This window comes from Cygnus atratus, chromosome 5, assembly GCF_013377495.2.
Source record: "Cygnus atratus isolate AKBS03 ecotype Queensland, Australia chromosome 5, CAtr_DNAZoo_HiC_assembly, whole genome shotgun sequence".
NCBI lineage: Eukaryota > Metazoa > Chordata > Aves > Anseriformes > Anatidae > Cygnus > Cygnus atratus.
This window is the reverse complement of record NC_066366.1, coordinates 7,933,014-7,953,373: the sequence shown is the minus strand read 5'-3', so window position 1 is coordinate 7,953,373 and position 20,360 is coordinate 7,933,014. Positions and strand designations below refer to the sequence as shown.

Sequence of the window (20,360 nt, the reverse complement as noted above, 5' to 3'; positions counted from 1 at the left end):
GAAAGGATTGAACACGGCAGGAACGTGGCCGAGAGGGAGGAGGCTTAAAGTGCTGTTTAAGTTCTAAACACTCTCATTTGGTTTGGCTTGCCGCAATGCCGTGGAATCTACCTTAGCTGTAAAATAACTTTCTGAAGTGCGTGAACTTTTACTCGAGAACCACTAGATGGCACCACAACTAGCCACAAAAAGCTGTTTAATTATCAGCAACTAAGCTCTTGCCCATTTATATAATTAATAAAGCAATTGAGTAGGACTGTTTTTTTTTCAGGCATTACTACAGAGATTACAGATGGATTTGTGCTCTGTGACTTTCCTATTCCTATAAAGCCGATCAGGCAGTGTTTAGACTGTTCTATTTCAAGCCGCTGTTTAATAACATGCCGAAACAGACACAACATAGATCAGTATTTTAAAAGGTGATCAGTGACGACAGGTACCCAATTTCAAGGTGATTTTAATCATACTTTTGAACCCCCATTTTACAGGCTGTCTCATTCAACTTATCCTGCAGGATGCCTACACTGTTCCTTCCTCCTACGACTCTTTTCAACAATCCCTGCCTACTCTGGTGCCCTGATTGGCATCCCACACTGCCCAGTCCCCACACAGAGCCTACCAACTGGGACTTCGTTGCCTGACACTTGCCATGGAGGTAGGAGAAAAGGATCCCAAACTCTTAATGAGAGAGATAAGGAGTTTCCAGGGTTCTTGGAAAAAAAAAAAAAAAAAAAGGGGGGGGGGGGGGGGGGGACTCCAGGATCCTAAAAGGGAACTACGGGCAGTATTTTCTGATGGCACTGTGGCCAAGACTCTGGCTGGAGGCTCCAGATGTCAAGTAGCATTACTTTTCTGGCATAAGAAATCTTTCCACCTTCTGACATCACGTAGATACAAGAGTATTTACTAGATAGGCTGAACAGCATTTATGTCCCCCTATGGACTGGTGCAGTGCATGCTCTCTGTCACTTGCCATGGAAGGCTCCTGCTGTCTAACAGACCCTCCCAGCTATTTCTTTATGCCCTTAAATAATAGAGTGCTTCTGGTCACTATAATTTACATCCCCTAGACTATAACAGTGCTTCATCTTCCTGCTTCTTCTCAGAAACAGTATTTCTAGGTTTTCCCTGTACACTGGAGAAGACAAAAAAATGACACTGTACCATGGGACTGTGCTCTCCCTCCTCAACTTCCAATGATCACCAAAGAAACAACCTCAAATCCAGAAGACTAATTAATTAAACACAATACCTGAAATAATATACCTTCAAATAAGCTTTCTAGACCTGTATGTCTGAATAAAGGTTGCCTGTATTGCTGCCCATAACAAGTTCAACCCTCAGCAGGCAAACAGTTCCCAATACCCGACTAAATTAAAGCAATTTTCTGATTGATATCACACCATGCTTTTTTGGAAATTCAGTGACAATAAGGTATCTCAGATTATTTTTTTTCTATTTTTCTTTTTTTAGATTTATTGTTGAAAAATCCTGGATGCAATTATTTCTGTAGTAAAAATACCACATGGCAGTACCAGACCAATTCCTCTAGAAATGTACAAAACTGCATTGTTGGTCCTCCAAACTGGGATTCTGAAGTCTGAATGCTGCTGCCAAGAAAACAAACAAACAAAACAGAAATCTTGTGGTCTTGGTATGGCTAAAGCCAGGAAGACACCCAGAGTGAGATAGATAATTGTTTCTTCCACAGGAGAACTAACCCATAACTCTCACACTCTCACAGACCCATTTCCAGCTCTGTCACAGGCAGAGGAGACAAGGCCATGGTTCTCTTCCTCACTCTAGAAGTCTGCTTCACTGCCACAGCTCGCTTTGCTTATGTCTAGACTAATTCTGCATAAGAACAGCAGTATTCCTACATTGTGGTTAATGAGAAGACAGTATCACATGAACAAAAAAAGCAGAATGGGAGGAAAAGGAAAGAGATGCACACTTCACTGAGAAAAGTAAATACATTTTGCTAACCGCTGAGTTGCTCGAACAGTGCATAACAGTGTACAATGTAAACAAATGTTAGGAATTCAGATCAAGCCTGAACTGCCAAGTCTGCATCTCCTTTATTTAAGAATAAATCCTCTGACTTTATTATACTTTTCCTGGAAAAATATACCTCCATTAGGAGTTTAGACTAATACAGTACTTGGTTTTGTATTTCATCATTCTGCTAATGCAACCTAACAAATAAGATTTGTTTATTTGAACTATAGATTGGGCTGATACTTGTAAAGCTTTTTCTGTAATAAAAATCTGTTCCCTCATTAGATCCCTGGAATACTGCTTCCTATACTACAGTTTTGTGAAATTTCTTTGCAAATTTGCAATCTGTATTGATTACAATCAAACTCCTACTTGATGAAAATCCCCATGTGTCAGTTAAATAGGAATTTCTGCAGCTTACAGAGCGATGCCATCACCTCATATTTTATGCATTAATGGATCCATGCTATGGAACAAAAATTTCATTAGACCGCTGAGAAAATATCCTTAAAAAAATAGAACACTCAGAATCCTTAAATGCAGCTAATATTGCAGAGATGGGTGGTCAGATAAGAAGTAAAAGTCACAGCTGAAAGTGGCTGTGGCTCTATACATTCTCTTTGACCTATTTTTCTTAAACAATTTGACCTAAAAATCGCAGCACCTGAAAAAAGAATACGGGTCAGGCATCTCCAACCTAAGCCTAGGACTTTATATAGCATCCCAAATACAGTCTTTTTCTCAATTATCCAGTGTGCTGAATCATTCTACATCAGCTTCAGTGTGTTATCAATGCACACTGTCAGCAATATTCACATAAGCCTTATACTACGTATCATAGACATAGTTTGAAATCAATTAGCAGGTGCTGTTGTCCATTTGTGAGCAAGCCATAGTCCTGCCAAATTTACTGTTTAAGAAATGCATGCTTTTTTTTTATTTAAAAAAAAAAAAAAAAACAAGGGGCCTCCTTGCTCATAAACTGACAGTTATGCCACTCAGCAAGCTGTGTGAAAGCAGCTAAGTATCTCAGTTTTCTCTTAAGCACTTACTTTTCAGTATATGCAGTAACAGTGTGCTCCAACAGTCAAATTAGACTCTGCCCTTCAAATGAATACTCAGGTATGTTTGGTTTGGATTTCAAAATTCAGTCAGCTCCTGATCAATATGGTTTAATAGATTAATTAATACACACTTAAATGCTTCCTTAGCAACTTAGGAACATTGTTCTCCAAAACAGAAGACCAAGAAATTCTGACATTTTTTTTCCTCGAAATTTACCATTTTTGGTGGTAAATGGCAAATCCCAAATTTGCTGAAAACCAATTGTACAAAGACTATTTCCATGAAGTTCTTTGAAACCTAGGCTTCCTGCCAGCTTTCTCATCTGCCTGCTCCAAAGCCTACCAGGCTGGGTTGCTGAGGATACTACACTTCCAAGGCCGGGAAACCCAGTGCTTCCGGAACTGGCAGCTGCCTCGGCAGTCCACGTGTATGCTCTGGCTTCAACAGACAGTAACTTGAGAGAGAAATACAGCAACCTGAAGCAAGTCCGCAAAGTAAAAGGCTTTCCTTCTATGGAGGATTTCAAACTTTTCAGATTTATTTTGTAAAATTGAAATAAAAATTTAAAAAACAAACTGCTCTTCCTCTCTGACAGTTTTGCTTCCACTCACACTGAACTGTTTAACAACCCATGACTCCAGTAAATCCAGAGGGGTCTCTACTTCTGCTCATCGTGGAAGATGACAACACTTAGCATGGCTCCTGCTTTACAGGCATGCAGGCACCGCTTGAATTGGAGTGTGACAGTTCTGCACAGGTCTCTGTATTCTGCACAAAATCAGCGAAGACAAATCGTAATGAATCATATCAGGTGGAGCCTCATGCTCCTATTTCTAGTTTCTTCAACTCACATCCCAGTAGAAATATTTTTGCTCTTTAGCTATCAACAGCTTAACAGCAAACCTATACAGCCCCAAGAAGTGCTTACATAACAAAAAGGAAATCCTAGCTGGTTATGTATCAGTGGCACATGTGTCTTGAGAGATATTTTCCATCAGGCCTCTCCCTTGCTTTTTCAATTCTTTTCTAATATGACTAATCTTTTTTGTCAAGTCCATGAAGATGCTTTCTTGTCCCTTTTGAGAAAAATAGAATAAAACAAAATAAAATAAATACTGCTTTCATCCTTAAAGCCAAATATAGAACCATATTTCTCCAGGACAGTCACAGGATCAAAACTGCTACTTCATCTACATACACAGAAAATAATCCAGAAAGATATATTTATATTTTTTTGAAAAACTGAATAATAAAAAATACTCTGGAATAAAGTGAAATGCTAAAAATGAAAGAATGCAAGTTGGTTTAGCATGTTAGGAAAAAAAAGCATTTGTGACAAACATAAATTCAGTGCTCAACAGAATCTTAACACACTTCCTATCAGATACCACTGGAGTTATCCAATTATCTTACATAAGAAGCCAAGATCATACAGTGGTTTTACAACAGCAAAGAGCTGAAGGTTGTAAGAATCACTAAACAGGGTTAGAAAACACAGCTGTTATATATTCAGAAATGTGGTATAAAAATCAGCCAGGAATGAATTTACATCATGCGAGACAGAAATACACGAAAAATAACTGAATGCTATTGTTCTTTGTATACTAAACACGTTTCAGAAGGATTAGCTTCTGCTGCTGTTGATTGCAAGCAGGATATTTACAAGACTTAAAAAGACAAACAGTTTGTGTAGGTATTGCCTAGGGAATAAGGGAAGCATAACCTCTGCACCAAGCAATGAAAACTGACATCTCAAAAGCTTTCTAAAATTCTGTGCTACCAAATACATAGCTGATGCATTCTGTGATTTTCTTTATTCTCCTAAGGCTGAAATATTCTATTTGCATATAGGTGCATACTGCAATTCTTTATTAATGAATAACTCTCTAGCTGATTACAATTTGTTTCAGCTATCCAGCTCTGTGCTTGGCAGGCACAAGCTACTCCACAATTCTGCATCATCAGTGCTGGGAAATTAAACTAGTATCAGCAAAAATAGTATTGAACAGTAGTGACCAACTACCCAACGCAATTACTACTAAAGCCATGAGAGTTTCTCCAGTGACTTGGATAAGAATCACGGCAAATCCCAAAGGCACCTAGAGGGGCAATGCAAGGACGTAAGTCATCTGTTGTAAGCAGCAACAACAGGAGGCAAAGACTACACTCCAGTGAACTTATTTAACAATGAAACACAGGCCTGGGCTGCTGTGCTGTGAAACATCAACCCCACACAGAGACTGCAAATTGCTTCTGAATCTGTGCTTTATGAATCTGCGTACTTCAAGGACATCAATTAGTGAAACACTGGGTAGCAGCAAAAAGGTCTGTTGCTTTAAATAGCTCAGGTTAAATTTGGACCTCTGCAGAAAAAGATTTGAACAACAAACAAGAAAGGAGAGAGGAAGAGTACTCAGTCAAGGCAGGCCACGCACAGAAGAAACTTGACACAAAACCCATTATACTCAGCAAAGCACACAACTCCCAACTCGAAGAACCAGCTCTTCATTCTGTTCTAGTCCCTAGAAACTTAGCTAAAGCCATAGTTTTAAGCGTCTTTAAAAATGTCTCGAGGCATACTTGCCATGAGAAACAGCTCTCAGATGAAGAAACCATTAAATTTCCCAGTAACATAATATTTGACAAGACCTAAAACATGTAACCACAACCATGAATCTCACAAACTTAAACCCAAGGTCCCTTGACACTTTTTAAAAATATATAAGCTAATTTTTTTCTGCAACTGGAATAATTTGCAGATAAGTTTTAACCAGAGTCAGATTTATTACTCACAGCGTACAAGTTGCACACATAAAGACAAGTTTTCTAATAGTACTTTTATAGATGCTGAACTTCTCTGAAAGATATAAACCACATTGCTTTAAAGCAAGGCAGATTTATGACTTCTAGTAACAGAATTGCTAGCCTTACCACCACCTCTCTTGAAGACAGGAATTTCATTAGTTTAAGGTATATAAACAAAACAAAGTTTTCAGTCTTGTGTCAAATGCTCTGGGGGAAAAAATGAAAAAAAGAAAAAAGAAAAAGGCAGGAACAGAGAAGGCAGGAACATTAACTGCTACATAGGAAACAATAGCAGAACTGTATCACACCACTTCTGGTTGAAATGAGCCATTAGAAATAGCAAAGCAAGTGCTCCCTTGTGGCAGCACTGGTAACAATAGCTTGCTAGGTTACAATAATAAATAGTCCAAGGGAAACAGCCAAAGAACACAAAAGATAGCAGCACAGAGAAGTTTTTTATTTCCCTGAGAAGCTACTAAGGTATTAACGCAACCATATGAATGTGATGCCTGCTATGACTTGTAAAAAAACCTGCCATGTCTTTTCATTTCCTAGGCTGTATACATTAACAACCATAACGACGACTGCTATATCTGGGATGAGCAACATTACTTAAGAACTAGATAGATAATACCACTACATAACACTTACAGATGCTGTAGCGTATAAGGTGGAAGGGTTCGTCCCTCTGCCTCTATTCCCTAAAGAAGCATAAATCATTTAAAATGGAAAACATTTCTATTGCTCAAAACAATACAAAATCTGATAACACAGAGCCTACGTGTAATATTCACATATGTGGGAAAGAGAAAGTTTCCTGAATCAGTAACATCTGTGAACTCCCTTCACAAGAACCATAAACTTTGTTTTAATCTACTGGGAATATAAACTTAAGGGAGTACAATACAATTAGAATATAAGGATTTCCCAGAGATATGAACTAATAGTCTTAGAAATAAACAAATACAGCACCTTACCCAACAGGAGAAAGAATTCATTTCATGTATCTTTCTAAGAAAAGGCATGAGAACAATATCAAAGTCACTATCAAAATAACAACTCTCCAAATTACCACTCCTCAAATGATGTATTGCAAATGAATCGGCTTCAATTTGTTATTTCTTATTAGCCTTAAAAATACATATCCATATACTTGAACAATAAATTTAGCAGAGATGATAGCTGGCTCACCAACTTGAAAACAGAAACAACCACTCTTGAAGTGAGGGTAGCAGTAGAATCCACCTGTTAAGAGTGTATTGCAATTACAACGTGGCTTCATGAATTCTTCAGTGAGAAGGCTGTGCAAACATTTCCTGTTTACCTCCTCCCCCATTCCCACTCCCCAAGCAATCCCATCAATTGCACTGCTGCAGCTGTGTATTTTGTTGGGGAACAAGCTGATACAGCAGCATGAAAAGCAAGGCTGTAGAAGAGGGTTGGTTGGTTCTATTTTTTTTTCCTTTTAATCAGAATGATTTCCCTAATTTGCACTGTCACAATTGAAGAGGCTGTGGGAGACACAACAAAGTAGCTTGGGGAAGAAAGCATGGCAGGGGCTAAGTTTGCACGCTCTGCTTGTAAAACTATGGTGTTAGTGAATGTGTATGACTTCTTCAGATCATGAAACAGACCATTGCAAATTAGAGATTCAATATTTTCTGTATTGTCCTTTTCAAATATAGTTCCTTTAGCTTTATTTAATTTGCATAAGTTAGTACTTAGAAAAGGCCAGGTACTCTGTAGGGATATAATTAATTTTAATCAGCTTTTGTCTGGCATCTATGAAATTAGTGAGAATCTTTCCTGAGAAGTGTGACTATATCAGCACTAAACAACAGAAAACACCATTATTCAATCAGAGTTTATGTTATTAGTAAAAAGGTAGATATCTGCTTTCTTGACTTCTTTATACATTTAATTGGACTGGGTTTTCATTTAAACAAAACTATTATTACAGATGTCTAGGGAGAAATTGCAGATCACCTTCTAATTTTGGTGTGACAGGAAATTCAGTAACAAATTACGGTATTGCAGATTGGATGAACACTGGAACAGATGGCCAGACTGCAGGACCGCAGGAAGGTATGAGACACTTAAAGGGTTCGCTTGTAAAAGACATTCTGGAAAGCATCCCATCTGCAGGACAACTAATAAGCCAGTGAGAATTTCTTTTCATGGTGAAATGCTTTTAACTGCATGTCCTTGCCTAGTTTTCTTTTGTGGATAGATTTCTGTAAAAAGTCAGACTGACCATAATAGAACAGTCATAACAAAGCAAGACTGGCTGTTCTGGGCAGGTGATAGTAAATACAGTACTACTGTGAGTCATTTTCCCCAGAAGTGATCTTATGTGAAGCTCAACAAAGTTATTTCTCTGTCGTTATTCTGGTAAAGAGGCACACATCGCTAGCTTTGACAGCAGAAAAAGGGCAGTGAACAGGGAACACTGGTCATAGAACCTTATTATAACGACAAACTAGGGAATGCATTCAAGTTGAGTTACACGATTGCCTGTTAGAAACATTATAAGTTTCCCTGTAATGTGACAATACTTGATCTGAGATCACTGGCAGAAAACACAGATCTAGAGTCTAATTATGACATCTTTATAGTCCCCTTCCACATACAGATATCCCTTATATAATTTTTTTTAAAAGTGACAACGTGACAGACAGGAACCAGGAGTGCCTATACTGGGACAGAAATCAGAACTGTGACGAGCTACAGCGCTATTGTAGATGATAAAGAAATGTCAAGTTTGGTTTAACAAAACACTCCTAGCCTTCTTGGACCCCTGATCAATAAACAAGTACACACACAGCCTACTGAGTAAAGTCACTCATACATAACACAGAGAAAAGCAATTAAGACTGGTATCCTGAAAGTCTCAGGAGCATACTCATTAGATAAGAAACACTCTGGCAACATCTCTGCTGTGAATTACCAGAGGACCACCTTGCACCCCAGCATATCACTTTGGTGGCTGACATAAAACACAGTTAAAACTCCTGAGCTTTTTTTTTTTTTTTTTTTTTTTCCAAAAAATAGGCTTCTCAACCTATTTCCAAATTGTGAAATGGGTCAGCTATTTCTAAACACCAGAGAATAAAATCCAGGCAAATTTCTAAAAAGACATCATGACAGTAACCTTCACGATCACTTCCTAAGTGTGTTTTGCTTTTCTTTTTTTTCCCCTCTTAACAAGGCTTGATCTCACTGTCTGGCTGAACATTAATCCTCTTTCACCAAGTACCAAACTAATGCCTGCTGCATTAATTCTCTGCAAATCCTCAAGGTATAAGTTACACATGATTTAGTATAAAAGGTAAGCTTGGGGCTTTCTTTTCACTATAGCTATTACCAGAAAGGCAAGTAGAATACAGGTGAGTTTTCATCAGATCTTGATCTGGAAATATTTTTTTCAAATTGCAAACTGTATGCAATTAATTTATTTTTTAAAGCAAGTTATCCTTTGCTCTTTTTTTCCCCTTGTTTCATTTTCTTTCTCCTAAAAAACAGGACACATTATCTGTACCAAAGCTTAGATAAAGTATTTCATTGAAAGTAGTATGATGCTCAGCTGTTCTTACTCTGCAAAGACTGCTGATATACCATTTCAGTTGCTTAGGAAAATCAAACTCCTTTAACAATAAACATACAGATAGATCTACTTAATTACTTTATCCTGTGAAAGCTTGCTATTATAGAAACACTTGAAGGTAATATGAAGACTTAATTCCTCCCTGTTTCTATAAATATTTCCTGTTGAAAATAATTATACGTTTCTCCAATACAGATCCATTTTCTGCTTTACGCACAGGATGAAGACGCTTAACTGCTATGTGCTGTTATTTTGCTGGAAAGCAATTTGTTGCTATAGCTGTGAGCTCACCAATATTACTATAGCAGTGGAAAGAGAAGAATGTGAATTCTGTATTACAGTGAATGCCACGTGGTGCTCAGGATACTGCTTCACAAGGGTGAGAATCTTAAGTTTAAAATTCACGCATCAAAATTAAGTACTGAAGTGATGTATGAATAACCAATTTCTCCGGTTCATAATGAACACATGGGCAGGATGAGCCTTGTGAAAGAACAGGCTGAATAATGACTGTGTTATTTGATAGGAAAGTAGATACATTGACAGTCTGAACGGTAACGGGAAGAATGAAAAGATACTAGTTGAATTCAGATCTTTATTTGGCTGCACACATTGTTTATATTGTATAACTAGCATTGAAAGTATGAGAATCTGGATCTCTGCCTTCTGTTCAGTTTGTGGTCGCAAATGGACACAATAAAGCAGCGATCACTATGTAGACTCTACTTTTCCAATAGAAAATAATTTGAAGAATCAAGCCATTGATCTGCAAAGGTTGTCTGGTGATGGTATGAAACCTATCTTGCACAACCATTCTCCTGAAAGGAGAAGTATATGGATCTAGGTGCAATTCAAATAGCCTAATCCAAATCCTTTTTATCTCAGCAGGATTTTCCCCACTGGTTTTACAAGACTTCACATTAGGTCTTTTATCTATTTTGTAAAAACAAAGAATTCTACCCCGTGACAAATTTCTAAATAAATATTTCCTTCTTGTAATTTTCAGGATCCGGTATATAAATATCCACCAGTATCATCCGTTCAGCAAACATGTACCTTCAAGGAGGTTGTGTATGAAACAGTGAAGATCCCTGGCTGTGGTGACCATCCTGAATCTTTTTATTCATACCCGGTAGCTACAGAGTGCCACTGTGAGACCTGTGACACTGACAGCACTGACTGCACTGTGAGGGGACTGGGGCCATCCTACTGCTCCTTCAGTCAGAATGGAAGTAACCAATGAAGGGTACTTGAGATAGCAGTTTGGCTTTATATGTGCTCTTCTAAATAGTGCTGACCAGGCTTAAGTGGAAGTTAATAGCCAAGGCTATTTAGAAACTGACAAGACTGAAAAAGATTTTTAAGGCTAAAATGGAGAGCTACTGACTATACTTCTCTTCAGGCCTTCACTACTTCTTCTAGTTTCCTTAAAATCACTTTCTATAGAATGTCTATAGAATGCTGCTTATGGTTCCTTCCGCTCTTGCCTCCTCTTCTTTTCTATTCCACCTTCATTCTTTATATTTCTGTATTTCCACAGCTTAGTTCACTTGGCTCACTCCATGCTATCCTATACTTTTAAAAAGTTCACAATTTCCATGCCTTTATTATGCCTTGCATCTCTCCTTAGAATTCACTTATCCTAAAAAGCCTTGCAGCACTGGTTTTTATCAGATCCAACATCGATAGTATTACTAGCTACTAGTTGGACTGTAAACCTCTCTCAGATGAGATTCTGATTCATTTTTTTTTTGACAAAATATTTCTTAGTCATTATGTTCTTTAAACAATAACAGCATGTTTATTTAAGAGCGCAGATCCTGTGTTCAAATATTGAAAGTCACCAAACTCTTGTGCTCTCTCATTAAGGATTGTTAGCTCAGGCTCAATGACACAGTGACACAAATGACATGAAATCCAGGTCCTACCTGGCTAACTTGCTGCTTGAAATGCTTGGCTGTTTACCTTCACCTGGGTAAACAAATGTCCTAAGTCAGTTAAACAATTCTGAAAAAAATTGCCATGCATTTGAAATGCTGGATTTCCTCTTATTATGCAAGAGAACTTAAGAATGAGAATTATTTCAATGCTATTTAATAGAGGAGTCTCATGAATGGTTTAGGGATGAATCTAGAAGAATCTGACCCTGGTACTGCAAACCTGGTGTGAGAGCATACCTTCAAAGTCATTCGCAGTAGTGCCTCTCAGATTGAAGTGAATTCATACAATTCTGCAGCAATCAGTATGAATGGGACAGGCTGGAAGCAAGCTGGAGATCTAAATGAGAATGGAAAGTTATCTAAAATTATTCGGAAAATGGTCAGAAATCTACAGAATGAAATCCTACCAGGAAAAAAAGAAGATACGTCTCTTCAACAGAGACAACCACCTACACAAATACACAACTGACAGCAACTGGTTCAACAGCAGTTCTGAACAGAAGACTTGGAGGTTATACAAGCTAAGTATGAGTCAACAGTACCACACTACTATGGAAAAGGTGACCTGTAAGAACAGGAGCAGAGCTGACATGATGCACAATCTACATCCACTACTCTGTTCAATCTTCTAAGGGCCTCAGACAAGATGTTATTTCCAGTTTTGTACACAGAACATCAAGGTATTGAAAAACTGGAGAAAGTCCACAGAAGAGTAATAAGAATGAGTAGAGACCTAAATAACATGACTTAGAAGAAAGATATTTTTTTTAAAGTGTAGTTGTTTGTCTTATGGATGGTAATAGGGGAAAAAAACAGTGAAACTTTTTGCATGCTTGAAGACTGTTACAAAGAGAAAAGGAACAGTCAGTTTGCCATGTTCATAGCAAACAGAACAACTAATGCAAGATTCAGAGTAGTCACTAGCAAATCTCCCAAAAGGAAAAGACAAATAGACACTGAAATAAATAGTTAGGTGAAGGAAAGAAGAGGGAAGGGGGTCTGTGGAGTAGTGGCAGGTCTTCAATAACATGTTGACCTATCAGGAATGACAGCAATAAAGTTAACCTGCCATGAGGCAAGGGAAGGAAGTAGACCACCTCTTGAGGTGTCTTCCAACACTATTTTGGTATTACTCTACCAGCTGTCATGACTGTTTTTGAGACCCTTACACAAATGTTTATTGAAAGGGAATTTGTTACTCTGGATATCTCTTATTACAGATATTTTAACTTATTTCATTTGTAACTGTTTTACTGTAAGATATTAGCTCTCGTAACTTAATTTTATTTATAGGTTGTATCATCACGGGCATTTTCTTCGGTCTAGTGAAGTTTTAAAAATGGTAAAATAATAGGTAAATCAAATTGTGTGTAATTTCAATTTTAAGCAAGAGTTGACTTCAGTTAAATACAAATATATTGTTTACATCAGGAATTATTTCATCTGGATGAGGGAATTTTGAATAAAAATTGCAAAACAGAGGAGCTTGAAGCAAAAAGTATGGAAAAATATATGCTTTATATCTGTAAACATCTACACTGTCTGTTGTGCACTTTGGAATAATAAAAACAATTTTGTTGCACTTGTGTTATGTATGTCTTTCTTAATTAGAAAACTAAAACCTTAGAAGTCCATCAAAAGTCCATCTGTCCACTTAATTATGCTTTAAACCACACCTTTCTTCCCCAGAAGTATTTTCATGGGACTAATATACCCACCTGAGCCGTATTTTTTTTTTTTTTTTGCTTTGCCAAAAAATACATATCCTAATCACATTAAATAAAAGATTGATACACTTTAGCCTGATCTGGTAACATTACGATGAAATATTTTTTTAGTTTCAACACAACAGAATTGTGAATCAGAATAATGATTATTACGAACATATTTTTTGAACTATACGGATTAGAACTTCTCCAGAGCTCAATCCACAACTGTCATGAATTTGCTTGCATGTGAAAACAAAAATTGTACAGGTATTATTTCATCTACCAGACAACTGCAACCACTCATTTTCATTTTGCAAAGGAATCTATTCAGAACCTCAGAACTGCAACAACTGTAGTCAAAAGAGTAGTAAAGTTAATATCAGAATGCTAGCAAAAAACTCCTAATCATGTACCATTTCAAGCCTCCAGACTCACTTCTTATCTCTCACACATCTTAGGTACCAATGCTGAGTAAAATACCAAGACCTAGAGTCAGAAAGATGTAAAGAAAAAGGTACTTCATATAAAAATTAACCTCTCATATAAAGGTGCTCTCCATATAAGCACAAGCGAAGTACTGCCTTTGAAAATACCTCTTTCAAATGCTTTCTCAACCCCTGTCCAGTACTTAGAGATGAGTTCTACCAGACTCTCTTCCATATAGCTGGCTTTTGAAAAGATGAGTATTTCATGCGTCAGAAGCATTATGCATTTCAATATATCAATAGGAGATCAGTAGAAGAATAAATTCTTGAATTTAGCTTCTTTCTCTGGTCATAATTGATCATACAAAAAAAAAAAAAAAGGTTTAGAAAACATGCAAGTCCCACTGAAATCTTTCTGTTAAAAACAGCAAGCCTTGAATGCACACCTCTATTTTTATGAAACTAGCAATGATATTCTACTCCAAAGTAAAATCCATTCCACATCAAGTCAACAGTTATTTGCTGTTCTATAGACTGATTACGAACATTTCATTGTCAGTAGTTTCACTGACAAATTCAGAAATTCTTACAGAAGGCTGGCTTGACTTGAAGATACCATGGACTACTACCTTCAACAGTTTGTCCAACAGACTTCGTCTAATCAAAGCTCACTTTCCATTCAGTTCCCAATAATCATTTCATTAAACTTAATTACACTTCAATGTTTTTCAAAAAATTTAGTGTACTTTGAGGTTAAAATCTGCTTGGAATTATTATTTAAGAAAAATATTTAAGAAGTAGTTCGTATGATGTTCGCTTAGTGCTATTATGATGAATAAATGGCGACTCTGTCAGGAGGAGTAAGTCTTAGTATGATATGCTACTAAGTAGTAAATTGGTGGGAAAGCTGTTAGACACATTCCTAATATATTCAGAAGGAGATTGGCAAAAGTTCTCACCATGGGCCTAACCCTTTCCACTGAAATCAATAGGTAAAAGTTTTCAGCTTCAATACAACTGTTCTGCTGACACAGAACTTTTCAAAAACCTCATACAAATTCTAACTTTAAAGGCAGGCTCTAAAAAAAAACAGCTTGTAATATGTCAGCATTTAGTCACCAACCTATAGAAATTAACTTTTTAGAGAAACGTCATGCCCCTGAGGTAGAAAAAACTAAAATGGGTTAACCTATCTTCACTCTTATACAATTTATTTACTCCCAGGTAAATAAAATTCTCTCTTTTCTTGCTTGAAAGCAGGAAACCTGGAAAACTGTTACTTATAATCCCCTGCTGAATGCATGCAGCATAGAGGCAGGCAGTACATAGCATTGAACTGTCCCTTAAAGACCTTTGAGAGGAACACAATGTAGGATTCAATATGTTGTAATTAATTGAGTCTTTCAAATACCCAGATGTACAGATAAACTGCATGAAGATTATTCATCTCTGTCACCACATCTATGGGTGAATTAATATTTTCTATCATTTATTATGCAGACAGTTTGACCTTGATCTTATGAGTGTCTGTGCCAGTCGTACTTGAAGCTCTCCAGACATCAAGATGGGAACATGAAGTTCAGCAGCAGTATTCATAGTCCTACTAATTGAAATGACCATTTAATCCTAACTGCCTTTTAGGTATAAAGCACACCCCAATTTTACAGGGATGCAAAGAAAAACACATTCCTCACCTATAAGCCATTAATAAAGCATCAGCATAATAGCATCACCCCACTGCTGTCAATGCTCAGCTGTTATTCTCTGACTAAAATCTGTAAACCTCTAATCCTATCTTAAAACAAGTTGCCACTTGTCTTTATAATGTTGGCATATAACCAGGCTCACAACATATATTTTTTTGCCATAAGTAAAGCATATATATATAAATGCCATCTGGTATTAACCCAACTGACACATAAGAATTTATTAGTCATAAAAAACAAAAACAAAAAAAAACATATAAATCTAACTTGAGAGAGAGGTAAGTCCAAACAATAGGTGGAAAACAGAAACGTTAGAATCATGGCTTGTACCTGTGAGGTAGAGGCAGCACTTATCTGGGGCTATTTATATGGGAAAAGGAAAGACAGTTGAGAGTGTGGTTACTATGCCATATTTCTTCACCCTCACACCTCAGGAAGTGCATTTTGCTTTTGCAATATGCAATATTTAGCCACACACTTTATTTTCATTAAAAATACAATTAACATCTTGTTTGAAACTACAAATAAAGAAAAAAAGAGCTGAGCAGTTAACCTGAAAAATTCATTTGGAGATGGTAGCCTTGAGATTAGTGGCTCCCCTCCACTCAGGCAATGGGATCTATAATTTTTTTTCTGTGTATCTCATGTTTCTCTTCAATTTATGTTATTAACATAAGCTATCAAAGCCTTGGTCTTTCAATGTGACTTATACTGACAGACATTACAGCAGCTCACAAGGCTGCAGTCTCTGGGAAATACAGCAAACAAAGCAGCAGGGTTAGAGAAAGAACATACTTTCAAGAAATCAAATGTCAGTGTTTTATTATGTGTAGGTGGGGAAGAGACAGAATTAACTAGCTATGCTTTACCATCTTTAACTATTGGTTTTCTTACATGCTACAACTCTAAAGGGCAAGAACAAAGTTTTTACTTCACACTGGTGACTTCTTAACTCACTGAAAAATACTGTTTTTCCAGAGGTATTACATACATAATATAATGTTATTCTGTAAGAGAAAACTTGAACAACTTGAGAAATCCAATTTTTCCCTTGCTCTGTGTATTAAAAAAAAAAAAAAGTTTCATTCAATTATGGTATTAGTTTTCATTGTTTCCTTCTCTCATAGTAAAACACTGGCAGGTCTTCATGCTTGTGTGAATGTTGTGGAAATTCCTAGTCAGAATAATATGATAATGAAGAAAAACGTTAAGAAACAAGAAAGAATTTTTTTTGGTTTAGACACTGTCAAAATTTTTGTCAATGATGCAAAAGGCTAAGGATTAGGTCTATGCCCTGGCAGCACTAGCCTTTTCAAGCAGGCCTTTAAGAACATCAATGGCGTGACGATTCCATATAACGCAAAAGTAGGGTCTGCATTTCAGCTAGCGTAATGATTAAGAAATAATGAAGACAGCTTACAAATGAACTCTGCCACCACTTCCAAGTAGTATCCAAGACAGATCCTACCAAGCAATTGATCTGGTCCAATCTATAAATTTCTTCTTCACTGAATGACTTCTCCTTTTAGGATAAACATCTGAATCTTCGTGAGAATTCTCAGTCACATACAATCTAACGCTTCAGATGGGAGACTGACTTACACCATCAATGTGAATGTATACACCTTTACCACATTGGCTTTGTTTATGCAATCTAGCCTTACAACAAGTAGATCTTTATCTATGAGTAGCTGGATGTGTTCATATACTTGGATTATTATGTCTGGAACTTGAAACCACTTTATGCTGAGATGCTTAGTTCAGGGACAATGTAAAAGTATAATGAAACCAGCTCCTGTCTATGCACAATCTAGTCAGTGTTTGTCAGTAAGTGTGTACAACACGCAGAGGACTGTCTTTTTAAGGCATATATTCATACAAACACCAATACACAACAATTTATTTACAAGTTACATTGGCTATTGTAGATTTTGACCCCACCAAAGCTATTTTGTGATGCTTCCATACAGTGATAACCCATTATTCTCAAACTTTATCCAATTTATCCTAATTAGCCTATAACTAAGTACCAAAATTTTAAGAAGACAAGATGACAACATAAAGCTATGTAAGGTCAGAGTGATCTTTCTCATAGAAATGGAGTGCTTCTACTATCAACAACACCATCTAGCATTTTAGCAACTCCTAGTAGGGAAAAGCAGTCCAGAAAAGAATCCATTTTATTAAAGTCCAGTCACCCTTATTCAACTCTCTTATGCAGAAATAAGAAATACACACAACCAGAGAACATAACTGACCTAATTTCAGATAAAGTTAGGTGACAAAATTTTCTGGTCCGTTTTCTAAAAAAACCACTATTTAAAAAATATTTCAACTGATGGTATTCTAATAAATATTCTAATGATAACAAACAAACAAACAAACATATAGAAAGGCCAGTAGCCTCTATAGATGTCAATAAAGTTAACATATCTTATAATTAGTATCCTTCTCCATAATATGTCTAAGCAGAGTTAGAAACTACCCTGTCAAGTCCCAATATCCATGTGTTAAATTCATTAGAGGTAATGAAGATTCAGCAGTCTGACAAAGGTTCAGTTCACCTCCATGCAAGCACCAAACATCACCTCTGAAAACAAGCACTGCGGTAATGGAAAATGTGTTGCCTGGAATGGTCTTACAGACTCATAGGAATCACTTTTTTCTTCAGAGCATATTTCAAGAGTATCAGGATAGCTAGTGGGATTGCAAAGCATTTCTATACAGCGTCTGAAGAATAACCATTTCATTTTGCTTGTAGTTTCTAGACCAATACTGCTTTAGTAATAAAAAAAAATAGCACAAGAGTATCTCTGGGAATGAACAGCATTACATCAGAATAACTAAGCCTCAGTTATGAATTTCAATATTTCGGGGGTTAAATACCCAAGGGTTTGAGATGCCCTTAAATAATTCAGTCCACGTCCTTTCAGTAGATGTCTGATCCATTAAATATTCACTAACACTTTGAAGACTGGAATAGTGTCAGATCTCAAATTAGAAAATTTCCTTTTAATGTCACTCTTGCGTTAATTTCTGTCACATTATTTCGGGTTATTTGCCACATCTCAAACTAGGTAATACTAATAGCACAAAAAAGTAAAAAAAAAAGATCTTTTCTTTCTTGATACATCAGTATGCGGGGGGGGAGGTTAGTAACCAACAATTCTGCAATTTACATCTGCAGCCCCATCAACTTCAAAACAGGAAAAGTAACCTGCCCAAGGATATGACAATCAGTAAGAAAGACTTTAGGACCTCCTGACTTCTAACTTTAGCAAAGCCACACAAAAGCACAGTTTGAAGCATAATTCAACTGGCAATATTATTAAACTACACCAGTTTATTAAAAATGTATCCAATATTTGGTCTGAAAATAAAATAAAAGCTTATTGCCCATGAAAAAAGGAAGAACAAAGGACAAGAATTGAATTATAACTCTACTACTAGATGAAAAGAGCCTAATGTAGACCTGCCAAGATTTTGAAAACAGACAACTAAACTGGGAAATCCCTTCCAGTCTTGATACAGCATTACTACATAAATCCTTATTATGTTACATGGCTACAAAACCATTATGCAAACAGCTGTTGGGAAAGCACTGAAACAAGATCTTTTACGCATCAGGAGCTTTGTGCCACAAAACAACTCTTCTGCTTGAAATACGTCACATTCTCCTGGTGAACAACAGGTCTGCGCTGGCAAAGGATTTCCTGTTTACCTCAGCTGATTCCTGATGTTCTCATTTATGCAATTTAATTCTTCTTTCAAATTGTGAATTATTTTCAAGTAGATGCTAGTAAGTGTTTTGACTACATGGGTTTCAGGTCCAGTTTGTACAGATAATGGATGAATCATGGACGGCTATCTACAACTATTGGCTAGAATATTTAGTATTTGGAGTTAAAAGTCAGTAATACTTCCAAAACCGAACAATCCAACAAGACTAGAAAGCAAGATGCCTTATTAGTTACACCACTTCTTCGTATTAATGAGGGAACACAGTAAGGGACCTGTTTTCCTGGTACACTCCAACCAGCGTGTAAGTAATGACATGGCAATAAATATTACTCTTCCCCTGCATTGTTGCCTAAGGCAGCAACCCCCCTCACACCAAAAGGTGCTCCAGTTTTGACTCATCTTAATGAGCTTTCACACCAGGAAACTGGGGCTGGCCCCAGTTGACCCAGACAGGGCAGTCCATTCTTTCGAGTCTTTAATTTAGGTGCCCACCTGCCTTTGTGCCTCTGTGCTCCTCGGGGCTTACAGAGAGGAGCCTCTGATGGACTGAGGCTCTCCTGCGATGGGCCTGTCAGTAGCTGGGGCAGGGCATTGCTTTGCCCCCACCTGCCACCGTCTCTGTGCGCTTTTCTGGGTATGCAAATGAGCTTTTATCACATAATCTAACAGACATGAGCAAATAATACAGGTGAATATTTATGAAGCATCAGTTTCTACTGTTTACATAGACTCAAAAGTCAAATTTAAAATGCTAGATATCTTGTTTGTTAACAACAGGGATATGTACAGTTTCTCTCATGAAGTCAACTGTCAGTCCCATCTGAGTCTCATTTGGCTTGAGACCCACAAGGCTTTGTAAGTTTTCTCAACTGTTTAACAAAACAGCACTACCCTTTCAACTTCAAGAGCAGAATAGTCTTCTTTGGCCTTTGTTTATGGCATCGAGAAGATCGCCAGTGAGACATATCTTACTGCCCCTTCATTTTCTTAACTGATGCTCAAGATTTCAGGCTGTGTAACTCTCTTAAGACTTTCAAGAAAAAAGGTAAAAAAAAATAAAAAATAAAAAAAATATTAAAAAAAAGTTATTTGGGTATTTTACACTTGTACTCAAATTTTTTTTTTAAAAAAAAAAAAGCAGCTTTCCTCACCACATTTTTTGCCTACTGCTAGTAGCAGAAAGAGACATTCCTGCACATCTTCTATCATGACTTCATTAAGAAATCACATGTACTCAGTATAAAGCCTTTTGAAGTGCAATTCTAGTAGAGTTTTCATGTCAGTAACTGTTCTCATTCCTTTCACACAAGCACCTGAAATCATGCCTGCTTTCCAAATTATGTGGATAGCTGCATACCCACCTTATT

The 20,360-nt window shown here is 36.9% G+C and overlaps 1 protein-coding gene across 1 annotated transcript; it reads left to right on the top strand.

Moving 5' to 3' along the window:
• The first annotated feature begins 9,528 nt into the window (after positions 1–9,528).
• Positions 9,529–10,715, top strand: FSHB (follicle stimulating hormone subunit beta). The gene is made up of 2 exons (XM_035550218.1): positions 9,529–9,851; positions 10,479–10,715. Exons 1-2 carry the CDS (start codon positions 9,693–9,695, stop codon positions 10,713–10,715), a joined length of 396 nt encoding a protein of 131 aa, XP_035406111.1. The 5' UTR covers positions 9,529–9,692.
• The last annotated feature ends 9,645 nt before the right edge of the window (positions 10,716–20,360 follow it).